Source organism: Mixophyes fleayi, chromosome 11, assembly GCF_038048845.1.
Source record: "Mixophyes fleayi isolate aMixFle1 chromosome 11, aMixFle1.hap1, whole genome shotgun sequence".
Lineage (NCBI taxonomy): Eukaryota > Metazoa > Chordata > Amphibia > Anura > Limnodynastidae > Mixophyes > Mixophyes fleayi.
The window spans coordinates 94,985,802-94,999,352 of record NC_134412.1 but is presented as its reverse complement, the minus strand read 5'-3'; the positions used below and the strand labels follow the sequence as shown (position 1 = coordinate 94,999,352).

The 13,551-nt window shown below is 41.6% G+C and overlaps 1 protein-coding gene across 1 annotated transcript in view; it reads right to left on the bottom strand.

The window, feature by feature from the left end:
- Window positions 1-2,086: 2,086 nt before the first annotated feature.
- Window positions 2,087-13,551, bottom strand: part of CRTAM (cytotoxic and regulatory T cell molecule) — a 32,662-nt gene continuing 21,197 nt past the window's right edge. Inside the window, exons 8-14 of the mRNA XM_075189679.1 lie at window positions 9,305-9,496; window positions 8,794-8,877; window positions 8,316-8,399; window positions 7,969-8,061; window positions 6,381-6,515; window positions 4,634-4,723; window positions 2,087-2,273 (exon numbers count right to left, since the gene is read on the bottom strand). Of these exons, the coding sequence (XP_075045780.1) occupies window positions 2,158-2,273; window positions 4,634-4,723; window positions 6,381-6,515; window positions 7,969-8,061; window positions 8,316-8,399; window positions 8,794-8,877; window positions 9,305-9,496 (794 nt within the window). The 3' untranslated portion in view covers window positions 2,087-2,157. The remainder of the gene's footprint in view (window positions 2,274-4,633; window positions 4,724-6,380; window positions 6,516-7,968; window positions 8,062-8,315; window positions 8,400-8,793; window positions 8,878-9,304; window positions 9,497-13,551) is intronic.

Sequence of the window (13,551 nt, the reverse complement as noted above, 5' to 3'; positions counted from 1 at the left end):
ATGAGCAGAAGTGAATAACGATCTGGGATAATATAATATGCCTGTTAACCCATTGCATACCTGATGAAGCTGCAAACCCCTATCCTGACGCACCCAGCAGCTACCAGAGCTCTCGTCTCCTGTCAACTGTTACGTTGTCATAGTGACCAGAGGCCACAACAAACTGCTGGAACAAAAGGCTTTGGTGCACGTGTAGGCCTCAGCCAGGGAGACTGCAGGGCCCCTACTAACCATGCCCCCGGGGCCCCTGGTAATCACCCTAGATCAGACTGTGTCAGCATATTGTGGACTCCTAGCTGGCAGAGGGGATGATTATCTCTCCTATATTTATATATATATATATATATATATATATATATATATATATATATATATATATATATATATATATATATACGTTGCTTTGTGCAACTGACAGGAAAAGTAAAGTTTATTTGAACCCTTGTAAAAACCCTGTGAGAGCCGTCATCACTTGTTGGGTGAGCGCATATAGACAGATGTACATAGACGTAGTGGGAATAATGAGCTCTCCTAAAAGTGTAAGGATATTAGAAGCCAAGGAGGGGTTACGAGACCACTACGCTGCAAATATAATCTATAATTTACAGGAGGTATAATATATTTATGTCCCTTGAGTATGTATGTATATATATATATATATACACACACATACACACACTGACACTTATGTAATAATAAAATAACAGAAAACCTAAAATCTAAATTGTGTGTGCAATTATATATATATATACACACACACACATACGCACTTGAAATACAAGAACACTTCTTTTGCCATTTCTAAAAATGTAACAGTTTATTTTAGTCAGAGTGTCAATTAAAGTAGATTCCCAAAAAATACTTTTTAGATGGAAAGTAATGAAAAAACAGCAGTCAATGTAAACCTTGCAGCAGCGACAGCAGGAACCACGTGTGACCAGGGGGCTTCTCACACCCACGTTAGGATAATTGGGGGTTTTACAGATGACTGATCATGTGCATTGTACCACAAGACAAACCTATACAAATACTGATAGAAGTGGAGGGGAAGTGAAAGCCACAACTGCCATGAGATTAGGGCACCAGATCAGGCGTGTATGAAGTACACAGGCTGCTGGCGGAGCAGGAATTAGCGGACGTACCTGTGTACTGTGCAGGAGCTCACATGGGATATTACAAGAGATGGACAGTGCTACAACCACCGTAGTCCATGCAGATCTCTAGGCACCTGATTCATTAAGGATCTTAACTGGAGAAACTTCTTATTTCAGTCTCCTGGACAAAACCATGTTACAATGCAAGGGGTGCAAATTAGTATTCTGTTTTGCACATAAGTTAAATAGTGACTGTTTTTTCATGTAACACACAAATACTTGATAGCTTATTTGTACACTGAAATTTAAAGTTGATATTTGTGTGCTACGTTAAAAAACAGTCAGTATTTAACTTATGTGCAAAACAGAATACTAATTTGCACCCCTTGCATTGTAACATGGTTTTGTCCAGGAAATAAGAAGTTTCTCAAGTAAAGATCCTTAATTAATCAGGCCCTAGATGCGGATCTTAGGATATTTTCCTGGACTGAGATATGCGGATTAATCCTCCCATTGATCTGTTCTGATACAGATTGTGTTGTGTTTATTACGGCCTTTGGAGAACCTATTACATTAATAATTACCATGTATGTTATTTCTTCTAGCTGGAACTTTTTACATTGTTTTGATATATTTTTTGCTATTTACTATATACAGTTTGGTTTATATACGGTCGACCATATCAACATTTGTGGCATTTATTCATGTTGTTTTAAGCTTGTGTGATTCATAGCAAATATGTAAATTATATTTCCGTTTTATTCTCTTTAGCACACTTACTGTGACTTGGGACTATCTAGGTTTACATTTCCTTTGGGGAGGGGGGGGGGGGTACCTGCATTTCCCTAGTGGCAGCAATACTTACTATACAGCATGCAGAGCAGCGCTGATCACGCTACCCATATTTTCTCATGTTTTTGGTGAATTGCCGACAGAGTATGGCAGATATGAAGCCGCCATTATTGCTGAATCCATCAGACACAACCAACGCGTTATATAGAAAATACTTTATTAAAGTTACAAAGTGCTGAACATATAAAACTATTACACATAGATAAAACCATCATTTAAAAGACTGAAAGGTCTCTTCACACTGCGGAGGGGGCGGACAGGGGGCTTCTGCGTCCACGGACACCTGGTTGTTGTACTGAATTGCGGCAACGCTCTTATTTGTAGTCACTGCGGAGAGAGACATTGGTTACCTGAGCTGTGTGGAGGGCACGACGGACACACGATGAGCCCTGTTACATTGATATGTTATCTACAGGACCCATTAATAAACTAAGCATTTCATCTTGTTCTTCAGCACCAGGTTAGGCAACCTGTAGCTCTTTGGCTATTGTGGAACCACAAGTCCCAGCATACCTTGTGTTTGAATCCTATCTAACACAGTTGGTAGTTTTAGGGGGGCATGGCGTGTCTATTTTTGTGGATAATAGGTACTAATTACTAATAGATAATCAAAATACCATTCAAACTCATATATATATATATTATTCCTTATCAGAATTTCACACTTTACTATCACTATAGTTCACCCGGAGCTACAGAACGCTGTATCCGGCTTACAGCCCCAGCCTGCGGGCACTGGGGGGGGGGAAGGGGGGGGGGGTTGATATAAATACCCTTCAGCTGACAGGTGGAGACCCCCCATCACAGACCTAATCCTGCCTGCACCATATCCTCTGGGAGTCTGTTCCTGTCTGGGTTCTGTTCCTGCCCGCACTACCACATGTAGATGTGTGCACATGAAAGTACAGTGCAAAATGCATCACAAATTATTATTAGAATGATTAATAAGTCAAAGATTTATGTTACAATCAGTTTTGTAATTATTAAGCAATTTACGTTGGTTGTAATTGTTGCTAATGTAAAAATCTGACATTTATAGACATTGCCACAATTTGGCCGGTGAAGGTATATTGCAGCATGTTTTTATTGTTGTTCATTTATTCCATAATAAAAGCGTTTTTGGAGCCCCCGTCTAGGAATCCTGCATTAGCCCCCTGTCCAGCTTTCTAAGTGCCAGGGATAGGGGGCAGGAAACTCTAATATAGCCTCTCCCTAACCCTGGCATCTCATTGGTTTCAACAGACTGTGCGTTCGCGGCGTAGGACGCCGGCGTGCACACACGTTTCTAATGCTGGAAAGATCCCTTTCCTCCGGCATTATCACGGTGGGAAGTGCACGGTGGCAGTGCATGTCGGGCGTGACGTCATGCCACACGCCCGACATCCGTTGCGGAGCGCGACGGAGGAGGAGACCAGGGAGGGAGCCGGATCGCCAGCTGACAGCACGGTAAGTATTATCTTCTTTTTTTTCAGGGTTTTCTTTTTTTCCTGCCTCCGGAGGGCCCCCCTGGGCTGCATGGCCTATATATATATATATAATCATTATTTTTTTATTTTTGTATATATAGGGGCCCCGGTGCACTGCTGTGCCCGGGGGCCCAAAAGGTTCTTAAGAGGGCCCTGACAGCCGGGAGACTGCTGGAGAAAGGTTAAGAAAACGCTTCTGTTACTTAAGGGTCGATGGTGAATTCCAAGACTGGATGTACTGGTCGTACCGCCATACGCAACATCTAAAGCGGCATTAAATCCTCGGGTCCTATTAAATCATCCTTATATGAAAGGATGGATTAGATGGAGATTACCAGCTGCCATAATTAGACAGTTTGATATAATGAAACAGAACGAGCTGCATGGAAGAGGTCACGTTACTGGACCTCTATGAGTGTAATACTGACGCTGGAAAAGCGGAATATAAACTGAAGTTTATAGATATAGACAGAAACTGGGTAATACTGACATTATCCAGAAGGACATATCTAGTATTACCCTTTATTTATAAACTGCATATCTCACAGAGAAATGTATTTGGGCATATCAGTCTGTGCTGCAGTGAAATGAATTTTCCTAACAGTCAAATAAACACAGAGTATCGGAGATATCTCCTGCATTAGACAAAGTACCGCATTAAACTGCAGTCCCCATAATACTCAATGGGACTGCAGTCCGGGCAATTTTATCACGCTACGAAAACCGTGAGAGGGATCTTTTGATCCCCCTCCGGCAGTGTTGCTCCTCTCGCTTGCGCTGTTTACCGCAAATGGTTAACCGCGCATCCTAAAGTCTCTGGGTCAGAACCCTTAGTCTTCCTTAGGAAACAGTCATCGACACATAACATGACTTGTACATTAAATTGCCTTGTAAAGTCATTTGTCATCGTTGTGATGACAGATGATACTTAACGGGACAAAAACCCCGATAATTATCAAATTGGCCCCCATTTCACCAAGTCTGTGGAGCGCTGAAAAGAACCTGAAACGCGTGGAGGAAATCTACGCAGTCACGGAGAGAGCGTAGCGGCGAAACACAAACTGCGTGCTGGTGGCGCTGTGTGTGTGGGATCAGGACGCAATAGCAATGGCTACCGCTGCGCAATAGTGTCGCCCCATTAGGGCGAGTGTTAATTGACGAGTCAGCCCCACTTGCCACTGGTTATAGAACAGCACCCATCAGAAGTCATATTTTCCTCACCTTGGGCGGCAATCTTGGCTTGGCCAGAAGTGTCCTCGTTGTTGGACCTGGATTTGGTGCTCTCCAACGTCTGATCAGATACTTCATTTTCTGGTGGAGGGAAATAATAAGATAAGATCTTCTGCATCCACTTTTCTTACAAAGTTATAAAACCCGGTGACTTCAGCTCAGAATACAGTCTACAGACCCCCCTAGTAAACAGGCCGCCTCGACGCAGACAGGAAAGGCCGAGGTCACAGAATGAATCGGTAACTCAGCTCGTAGATAATTTCATCCGAGCCGGGAACACCTTGTAAACAGCCTTTTGTCTGCTGGCTAAAGAATGGGGAGCGGCAGGTGTGCGGAGCGCCAATAACAAAACCGTGGCAGGCGCATTGAGTTCCCAGCTGCCCCCAGGAGAAAGCCCTCGGCCTATTGCCATTTAATTCATTCTCCTAAACTCGGATAATTTGTTGATTGTGTGGGTTCGTGGATTAAATCGTAGTTTTGTTCTTTAAAACGAGGGAACATAAACAAACCTCCTCCATTAATTAATTAGAATCCCATTAGGGGCCAGATGAGTGCTGGGCGATGTCCACTCTGCATTACTTAAGACAACGTCCTCCCCCCTCAATGGGCGACATCCCCCGTTAATGGGTTATCCATAAGATATTGTGAGCTTTAGCATGAATGATGCTTGAAGCCCCGTTATATACAACAGAGCGGTAAATATGTGCTTGAAAAACGTTGTAATATAATTAACCACAATGAATAAAGGGAGAGCTGGTTTATAGTGGAAATATGAACAATTAGTGCGGCCTAATTATACGGCAATGCTTTTTTTTTTTTTTCTACATATCCCAGCACTTTGCATTTTTAATTATTAGTTTAAGCATCTTAGTGGTTTTACTAATGGATAAAAAGCCTGAAAAAAAACAAAACAACGGAAAATCTGCAGCCGCCGTGAGTGTTACGGACGCAGGGAACATGTTTAAATCTAAATGGGCTATAAAACAATTTGCTATAATGATGCTGGGAACCAGAACCGTCACGTTAGCTGCTGAGCTACATCAGAAAAGTTTATAAACGGTTAGCGGCTTATACATCTAAGAGACGATCGTTACGTAGGTAATTGTGTTACACCAGGTACGAGAGAGAGAGAGAGAGAGAGAGAGAGAGAAAGATATATATATATATATATATATATATATATATATATATATATATACATATATATACATATACATATATATACATATACATATATATACATATACATATATATACATAATATATATATATATATATATATATATATATATATATATATATATATATATATATACATATATATACATATATATACATAGTCAGTGCAGCTGATCTCCGGCATTGAGTAATTGACAGGACGCTCTATGCTTGTTGTCCCCATTTATTTGCATTATCCCCATTTTTTAGCACCGACTGGACGAGCCAATCTCGAGGGAGCGTCCTTCCTTTATGCACTCTGGAGAGCCGTGGCAGGGCATGCTGGGTCTGTTAGTTCCACATGAGATGGATAGCCACAGGTTGTCTGTCTCTGCAGGGTGACAGTTCCAGCAGCAGGTGGCGATCCTGTCTACATGACCGATACACCTGCTGTTCCCATCTTACAGCTCCTGTATGAGCTCAGATTATCTCTACTTAACCTCCCTTCTCTACCACCACTCCAGCAATTACTAGCAATTCATATACACGTATAATTTCCATGTAGATCCGCACGTCCCACCTTTCTTCCACGTTGAATGGGCTTTTTTCAGTTTCACCAGGAACAGGTAAACAATGACCAACAACACACAGATCATCAGAGAGACCAGGAGCAGAACCAACGTGTTGTGAGATTTTCTTCTGGTGTCGTCAAACTCTGCAAAACAAAAAGACACTACTTACTATTCTGCTGATAGAAAGATACATTTTACATCTACACATAGAAAGGGAAACACTCCAGGGGGTAAATGTATCAAGTTGAGTGTTTTCCGGCGGGTTTGAAAAACCAATCAGATTCTAGTTATCATTTATTTAGTACATTCTGCAAAATGATAGCTAGCATCTGATTGGTTGCTATAGGCAACATCTCCACTTTTTCGAACCTGCCGGAAATCTCTCAGCTTGATACATTTACCCCTAGGGGATATATTTACTAAACTGCAGGTTTGAAAAAGTGGAGATGTTGCCTATAGCAACCAATCAGATTCTAGCTGTTATTTGCAGAATGTACTAAATAAATAACTAGAATCTGATTGGTTGCTATAGACAACATCTCCACTTTTTCAAACCCGCAGGTTAGTAAATATACTTCCTAGGTATCTAAAGCATTAACATTTTTGAGAAGAAAGCAGTAGAGAGGTCTGTCTCCTGTGCACACAGAGCGGTTATTAGATTGTGTCATCGGTGGAATGATATGTTGCCTCAGTATTCAACCCCCTGACCCCTCTCCCCTGGTCTAATCCTTCCAGGTCTTTTTGCAATTACTTTATCCCTAATAATGCGCACACATGGAATTCTGGATTATAAAGATATATGCACACGCCTGATCAGGATAATGTCCACCCAACTAGCAGTACAGGTAAGTACTGACAGATATGACATGATAAAGTTTCCCATATGTCCTCTCCACAGCGTGGGATGCTTAAAGTGGCTATAGGGGCAAACACAGGAATTCAGAGGCCATTATACATGTTATAAGATAATATAGATGGAGAACTATTACAATGGTCATCTCACCTTTACTTGTGATCACTAAGCCATATTATAAATATTTGCAATGAGCCGTGCCCTAGAATAGACCACAAACTACATCGTACAGTAAACCTGTAGCTTGAAAGAGGGCACACCTTGTGGTCACAAGTGGTACTGCAGCTTTGTTTCTTATTAGCTGCTTGTACGGTATATTTAGTCTTGGTCAGTTCTACCCTAGTAGCTGCCACTTAACTCTCCGTGTCCGGAACCTTTAATATCTTGTGTCTCCTGACTCTGCCCTGGGATTGGATCCTAATTTTGACCCCAAGCTGCCTGAGCGGACCCCCGCCATTCCTGTTGTCTATCAGGCGTCACCTAGCGGGGAGGCAGCGTTCTGAGCACTCTGTCACTTCCCTTGTGAACATCATGGTTCCCATCAGACTCTTCCCCATGGGTTAGCCAACGCCTACTACTAGTGTCACAGCATCCACAACTAGGATATTCCGTGACAGTAGTGTGTACAGACAGACAGACCGGGACTAGTAGGTTTGTGTTAAGACACATTTGAAGTTATTGTGACACTTTTCTCATTTTATACAAGTCAGGGACTTTGGTGGTAAAATATTTTCAGTAGTTACCTGAGCTGAGATTATGATTATTTTTGCTTGTAGTGTCTATATTAATACCCAATGTTGTATATCCCTCTGATGATGGAGGGAGTGTTACAGCCTCTAGAAGGGTAAATGAAATACAGTTAGTCAGTAAAACAAGACTACAAGTAAACAATAGGCACATGAGGCCACACCCCTGACCCACCCAGACACGCCCCTGACCCACCCAGACACGCCCACAATATGCACTGGTCAAACCCCCAAGGTTATGTGCAGAGTTAACAGAGAGTTTGGGAATATTAAATACAGTCCTCAAAACATTTAATAATGTGTGACATTGGTAATATTGTATAATATTTGAACCAAAGTATCACCTGTGGTTTCGTTTCTTCTTGTGATTGGATCATCGGTCCCTAATGTGGTATTTCGTTCTGATAATGGAGTGAGTGTTATAGTCTCTAGAAGAGTTGATACAATATAAAGAGACAGTTAGACCAGATGATGGGTCAGAGAATGTTCCGTCCAGCTCTGTCAGTGCCGCAGTATTCACAGATTATACAGATGGTTGGCGATGTCCGAGCATGAAGCCAGTTACGTTCTGTGTATCTCGCACTGATCATCAGGAACTGATACACAAACAAAATACCATACCCCCTCCTCTATCATCAATTGGACGAATGAGGCCACACCCCTGATTAGCATTACTATTACAATATATAATGGTCAAACCCCCAAATTGCTGCATCAACCCATTTACGTCTACAGTAAATATAAGATTTGGTATTGAATACCTGTAACATTTTAAAATGGTGATGTGGCTTGAAATATTATAAAATATTACTAAACAATTACCTGTGGTTCCGTCGCCTCTTGTGATTGGAACATCGATTTCTAATGTTGTATGTCCCTCTGATAATGGGGGGAGTGTTGCAGCCTCTACAAGAATAAATAAAATATAAAGAGTCATAAGACAAGACTATAGCTGGGTCAGAGAATGTATATTCTGTCCTGAACGCTCAGTGCCGAGATATCCACAGATTACAGCATAGGCAAACTGAGGGGGATTTCCTAGTGCCTGGAAACCCCCTCAAAGCCTGGTGCACTGTATAATTGAGGTGGCTGGACCCTGCCCCCGCTTCACACAGCTCTGCTTGAAAAGGGAGAGCTGCGTGCACCTAACAGTAGTCCACCCTGCATTGCCCATGTATATTATAGGGATAGGAAGAGTTGGAGAACAGCCAAGAACTGTCTAAAATTATAGCCACGCCCCCATGCATGCTGGTCACGCCCACTGGCAGGGTGGTGTGGAATCCCCCCTCTACAAATTCTGCGTTTGCCCCTGTGCAGGTTACTAAACAGTTACCCGTGGTTCCGTTCTCTCCTGTGATTGGATCTTCAGCCCCTAATGTTGTATTTCTTTCTGGGATTTCAGCCGCAGAGACAGTCACTAAGAGATACAAGCACATGACAACGTTAGATGGCAAATATTTAACTGAGGAAACATTGAAAACCTTTTTATTGTTAATATGTTTCCAAAACAATCTGAATACATAAACTGTATTGGGAAACTATGACCGGTGATGCTATATATTATTTAAAACGTAGATGGCTGGATTATTGGGAAACACCCCAGACTCTGGGGACCACTGGCTAAGCTTCACCTACCTGCAACCTTGTGTGAATTTATCTCTTAATTGGAGTGGTAATTAGAAGTGGTATATTTAAAGATTATACCCAGATAGTGTAGCATAAAAATCTACCCAACATCTCTCATCGTTTCAGTGAGGCATCGATATATCTGGTCACAAGCTCACCAACAACTTATCCCGCACTGGAGTCCACATAAGGCAGAAACAGGCTGTCTGCATGTAGATTATCTGTACACGTCTAGGTCATGTTCTAAGAATTCTGCAGACGAAGCAGCGACTTAAAGGGCTGCTGGGTAATTCGCATTACCTAGAACAGTTTCTCCCGTCCAGTCCTCGGCAGACAGTACATTTGTCCCTTTGATAAATAGACCCCTAAGTGATGGATGACTGAAATCTGTACATAGAAGACAGACTTCAACCATCCCTACTGAGCAGTGTTACATTGTATCGCCTGGGTCTATGCTCACCAGTAACAGTGTTACATTGTATCGGCTGGGTCTATGCTCACCAGTAACAGTGTTACATTGTATCGCCTGGGTCTATGCTCACCAGTAACAGTGTTACATTGTATCGCCTGGGTCTATGCTCACCAGTAACAGTGTTACATTGTATTGCCTGGGTCTATGCTCACCAGTAACAGTGTTACATTGTATCGCCTGGGTCTATGCTCACCAGTAACAGTGTTACATTGTATCCACTGGATCTATGCTCACCAGTAACAGTGTTACATTGTATCGCCTGGATCTATGCTCACCAGTAACAGTGTTACATTGTATAGCCTGGGTCTATGCTCACCAGTAACAGTGTTACATTGTATCGCCTGGGTCTATGCTCACCAGTAACAGTGTTGTCAAAGAGAAAAGTAATGACAGAGGACTTGTATCAAGTGTATAAAGTGTATAGAAGAGTAAAACAATTTATTATTCTTCGGAATCTGACAGATTCTGCCACAGACAAATTATTTGCAGAAAGTTCTCTCTTAGAAAAGTATTCAATATGTGGAGTTTTGATTATCTTTGTTTAGAATGTTTTAAATCACTCAATTTAAATTAAAAAGACAAGTAGCTCCCCAAAAAATATCTGTACTGCATTTTTTTTTACTCTCAAAATGGGTCAGTCCTTATTATCCTTATTAGGGGAGTTTAATTATTTAGGGGCAAAGCCTCGTTATTTTGTGGTGGTTTGGGAGAATGAAGTGTGGTCAGGGCGGGGCAGGGTGTGTCCCAATTTCTAAATCAGGACTGTTTGATATGCAAATGTCTACATTAGGGGTCTACATAAAAGTAACAATATTTGTGTTTTAAATAATGCGCGTTACCCCAAAACAAATCTTTCTGGTAGTCTAAGAACTGAGACGGTCCCATTCCAGTTGTCCCTTCAGGCGGCACAAGAGATCCCTCCCTGGGACTACTTATGTCTTTGGTAACAAATAGAGGTGAAAATCTGTCGTTTCTGAAACTGCTAAAATAACGCCACAGGCTCCGTTCAGCTGAAGCCCTAACAACCAATGATTAATCCTCATGGTCAATCCGTGTTTGTTCCGCAAAGCCTGCAGTGTGCCGGGCTCTGATCTGCCACAATCACTCTCAATTAATTTACTAATTGTTTGTTTCAATCCTGCAATTACTGAATTGCTCACAGTCATCTCATCGCTGCCGTCAGAGCGGCTCTTTTATCTTCCCCGGTCTAGACGCATTCAGGCGCCCGGTCTATGAGATATTAAAGGTGATGAGCATGAAACGCAGAAGCTGTTTTATGGCAAATTAATTTAATTGAACTTGAAGTTCTATTAGTTATGCAAAAGAGAATTTAATGTTGGTTAAATATCTGGAAACTGCCTCTGTTTGCAGAAAAGTTTAAGCACTCAGAAGAGGAGGGGAACAATTGCACGGCTGCTTCGGACAATCTCTGGGCTGCTTCAGGCAATCGCTGGGCCGCTTCGGACAATAAAAGACAGACGGGTTGACTGAACCCTAAAGTGCTTCTTAGCCTTTTGCAAGAAAATCAGCCAAAAGCCATTATAAAACCAAAGACTGGGGTCTGCAATTCAACATGTTTCCAATATGAGATTCAGTGGCGGAACTATCATTGGTACAGCAGGTGCAGTCCCAGGGCCATCTTAACAACATTATGGGCCCCCGGGCAAAGCAGTGCACCGGGGCCCCTAGATGTAGATATAGATATAGATATAGATGTATACAGATACAGATATAGATATATAGAGATAGAGATAGATAGATGTACTTGCTCAGTGACCCTTGAAGGTTTTTTTTGCAGGTTTTTTTTCTTTTGCAGGATTATTTATTCTCATTAAGAGCCGTGCCTATGGGGCCCCCTTGCCCGTGGGGGCCCCCGGGCAGCTGCCCATCATGCCCAATGGAAAAGATGTCCCTGTGCAGTCCTCTGGGGCCCATGAAGATAATGGGGCCCGCTGTACAGGGAACTAGCGAGCTGTGGGCCCCGTTCCCTCCTCCCTGCTTCCACCTCCAATGAGATCTCACATTATTTCATTGGGCTACTGAGTCATATATATACAGCAATGCAAGGGGTGCAAATGCATTGATTTTTGTCCTGCATGCAAGGACAATAATACTAGCTAAGTTTGTACGTAGCAGACAAATACTGTACAGCTTCATTTTTACAGTGCAATTTAAAGTTGAACGATTTTCACATTTATTAATAACACTCTCCAGCCGCCTCTCTGCGCTATCGTAGGGCGTAAGTAGAATCATTTCTGTGCCTGACGTAGAAATGCTGCTGTGTTGTCAGTATCTTGAAATACCTGCGACTCAACATCCACATGCAAGACCACAATTTTTGCAACTAAAACATCTAGTACATTCAGGACGCAATGAGTCAAATTCTAAACCAGATCCTAAATGTGTCTTCTTATCTAGTGTTTGCTCCCTAACGGTCTATTGGATCTTAGATAGTCAGCTCCTATTCCCAGGCTGGTTTCCCTATAGATCTATAATATATATGTGTAATTATATATATACATATACACACACACCTTACCAGTTTCATGGAATGAACGTGTATTAATATGAAAGTTACGAATGGGATGTCAGTTGTCTCGAGATCGATAGTTTTGCATTAGTTCACTAGTTACCATAACTGTTAATATAGGATATAATGTAGCAGACGGCAGCACATTTTTCCAAAGGTCAAAATAGGAGATCCTCAGGGTTGTGGGTAAAGCTGATGTTAATAGGTTATGCAAAATATCCACGTTGTGTCTTAGATTTAGGGCAAATCTTTGTCTTGGACTCATAACGTGAACCGCTTGGAGCTGACAAAAATTAATTCCTAATTAACTTATGGCGCCAAATTTTATATTTGATAGGATTGAGGGGGCAATTTTTTTTGTATTATTATATTATGGGGGTACTAGGTAATGCCACGTGTGTGCATCATCAATACTATATATGCCTCTATTAACAATCAAATAGTATTGCCCAATAAATAAAATTATATATTCATATTTCCCCCATAATATAATACAATAATAGTAATATATTGAAATAATATATATAATATAATGAAAAATAAAAATTTGCCCCATAACTTAATTAGAAATTAATTTTGCTCCTTAATCGATAATTATTGCCCCCATTATTTATAAGTCAGAGGTGCTTCCTCTTATGTTCTAAAAGACAGTATAGCTCAAACAGCAGCAGCTTTGTAAATCCGGCGGTCTGTAGAGTTGTAGTTTGTACAACTTTGTTTTTTAGCCTTTTAACTGGCGATTTGGTCTTTAGTGAATCCGGCGGATAGGTGGATCTGGCAGAAAAATGACAAAAGCTGTCGATTTCGTCAAACAGCCCCGTAGTAAATCTAACCCAGTGTTGTAGCAGAGTCTGGGTTACATACACCAGGGATATCCTATCACCACGTATCCTGTGTTCGAGCCCAGACCACTTCCATATCGACATGGATGAGGTCCGCGTATTGATATCTT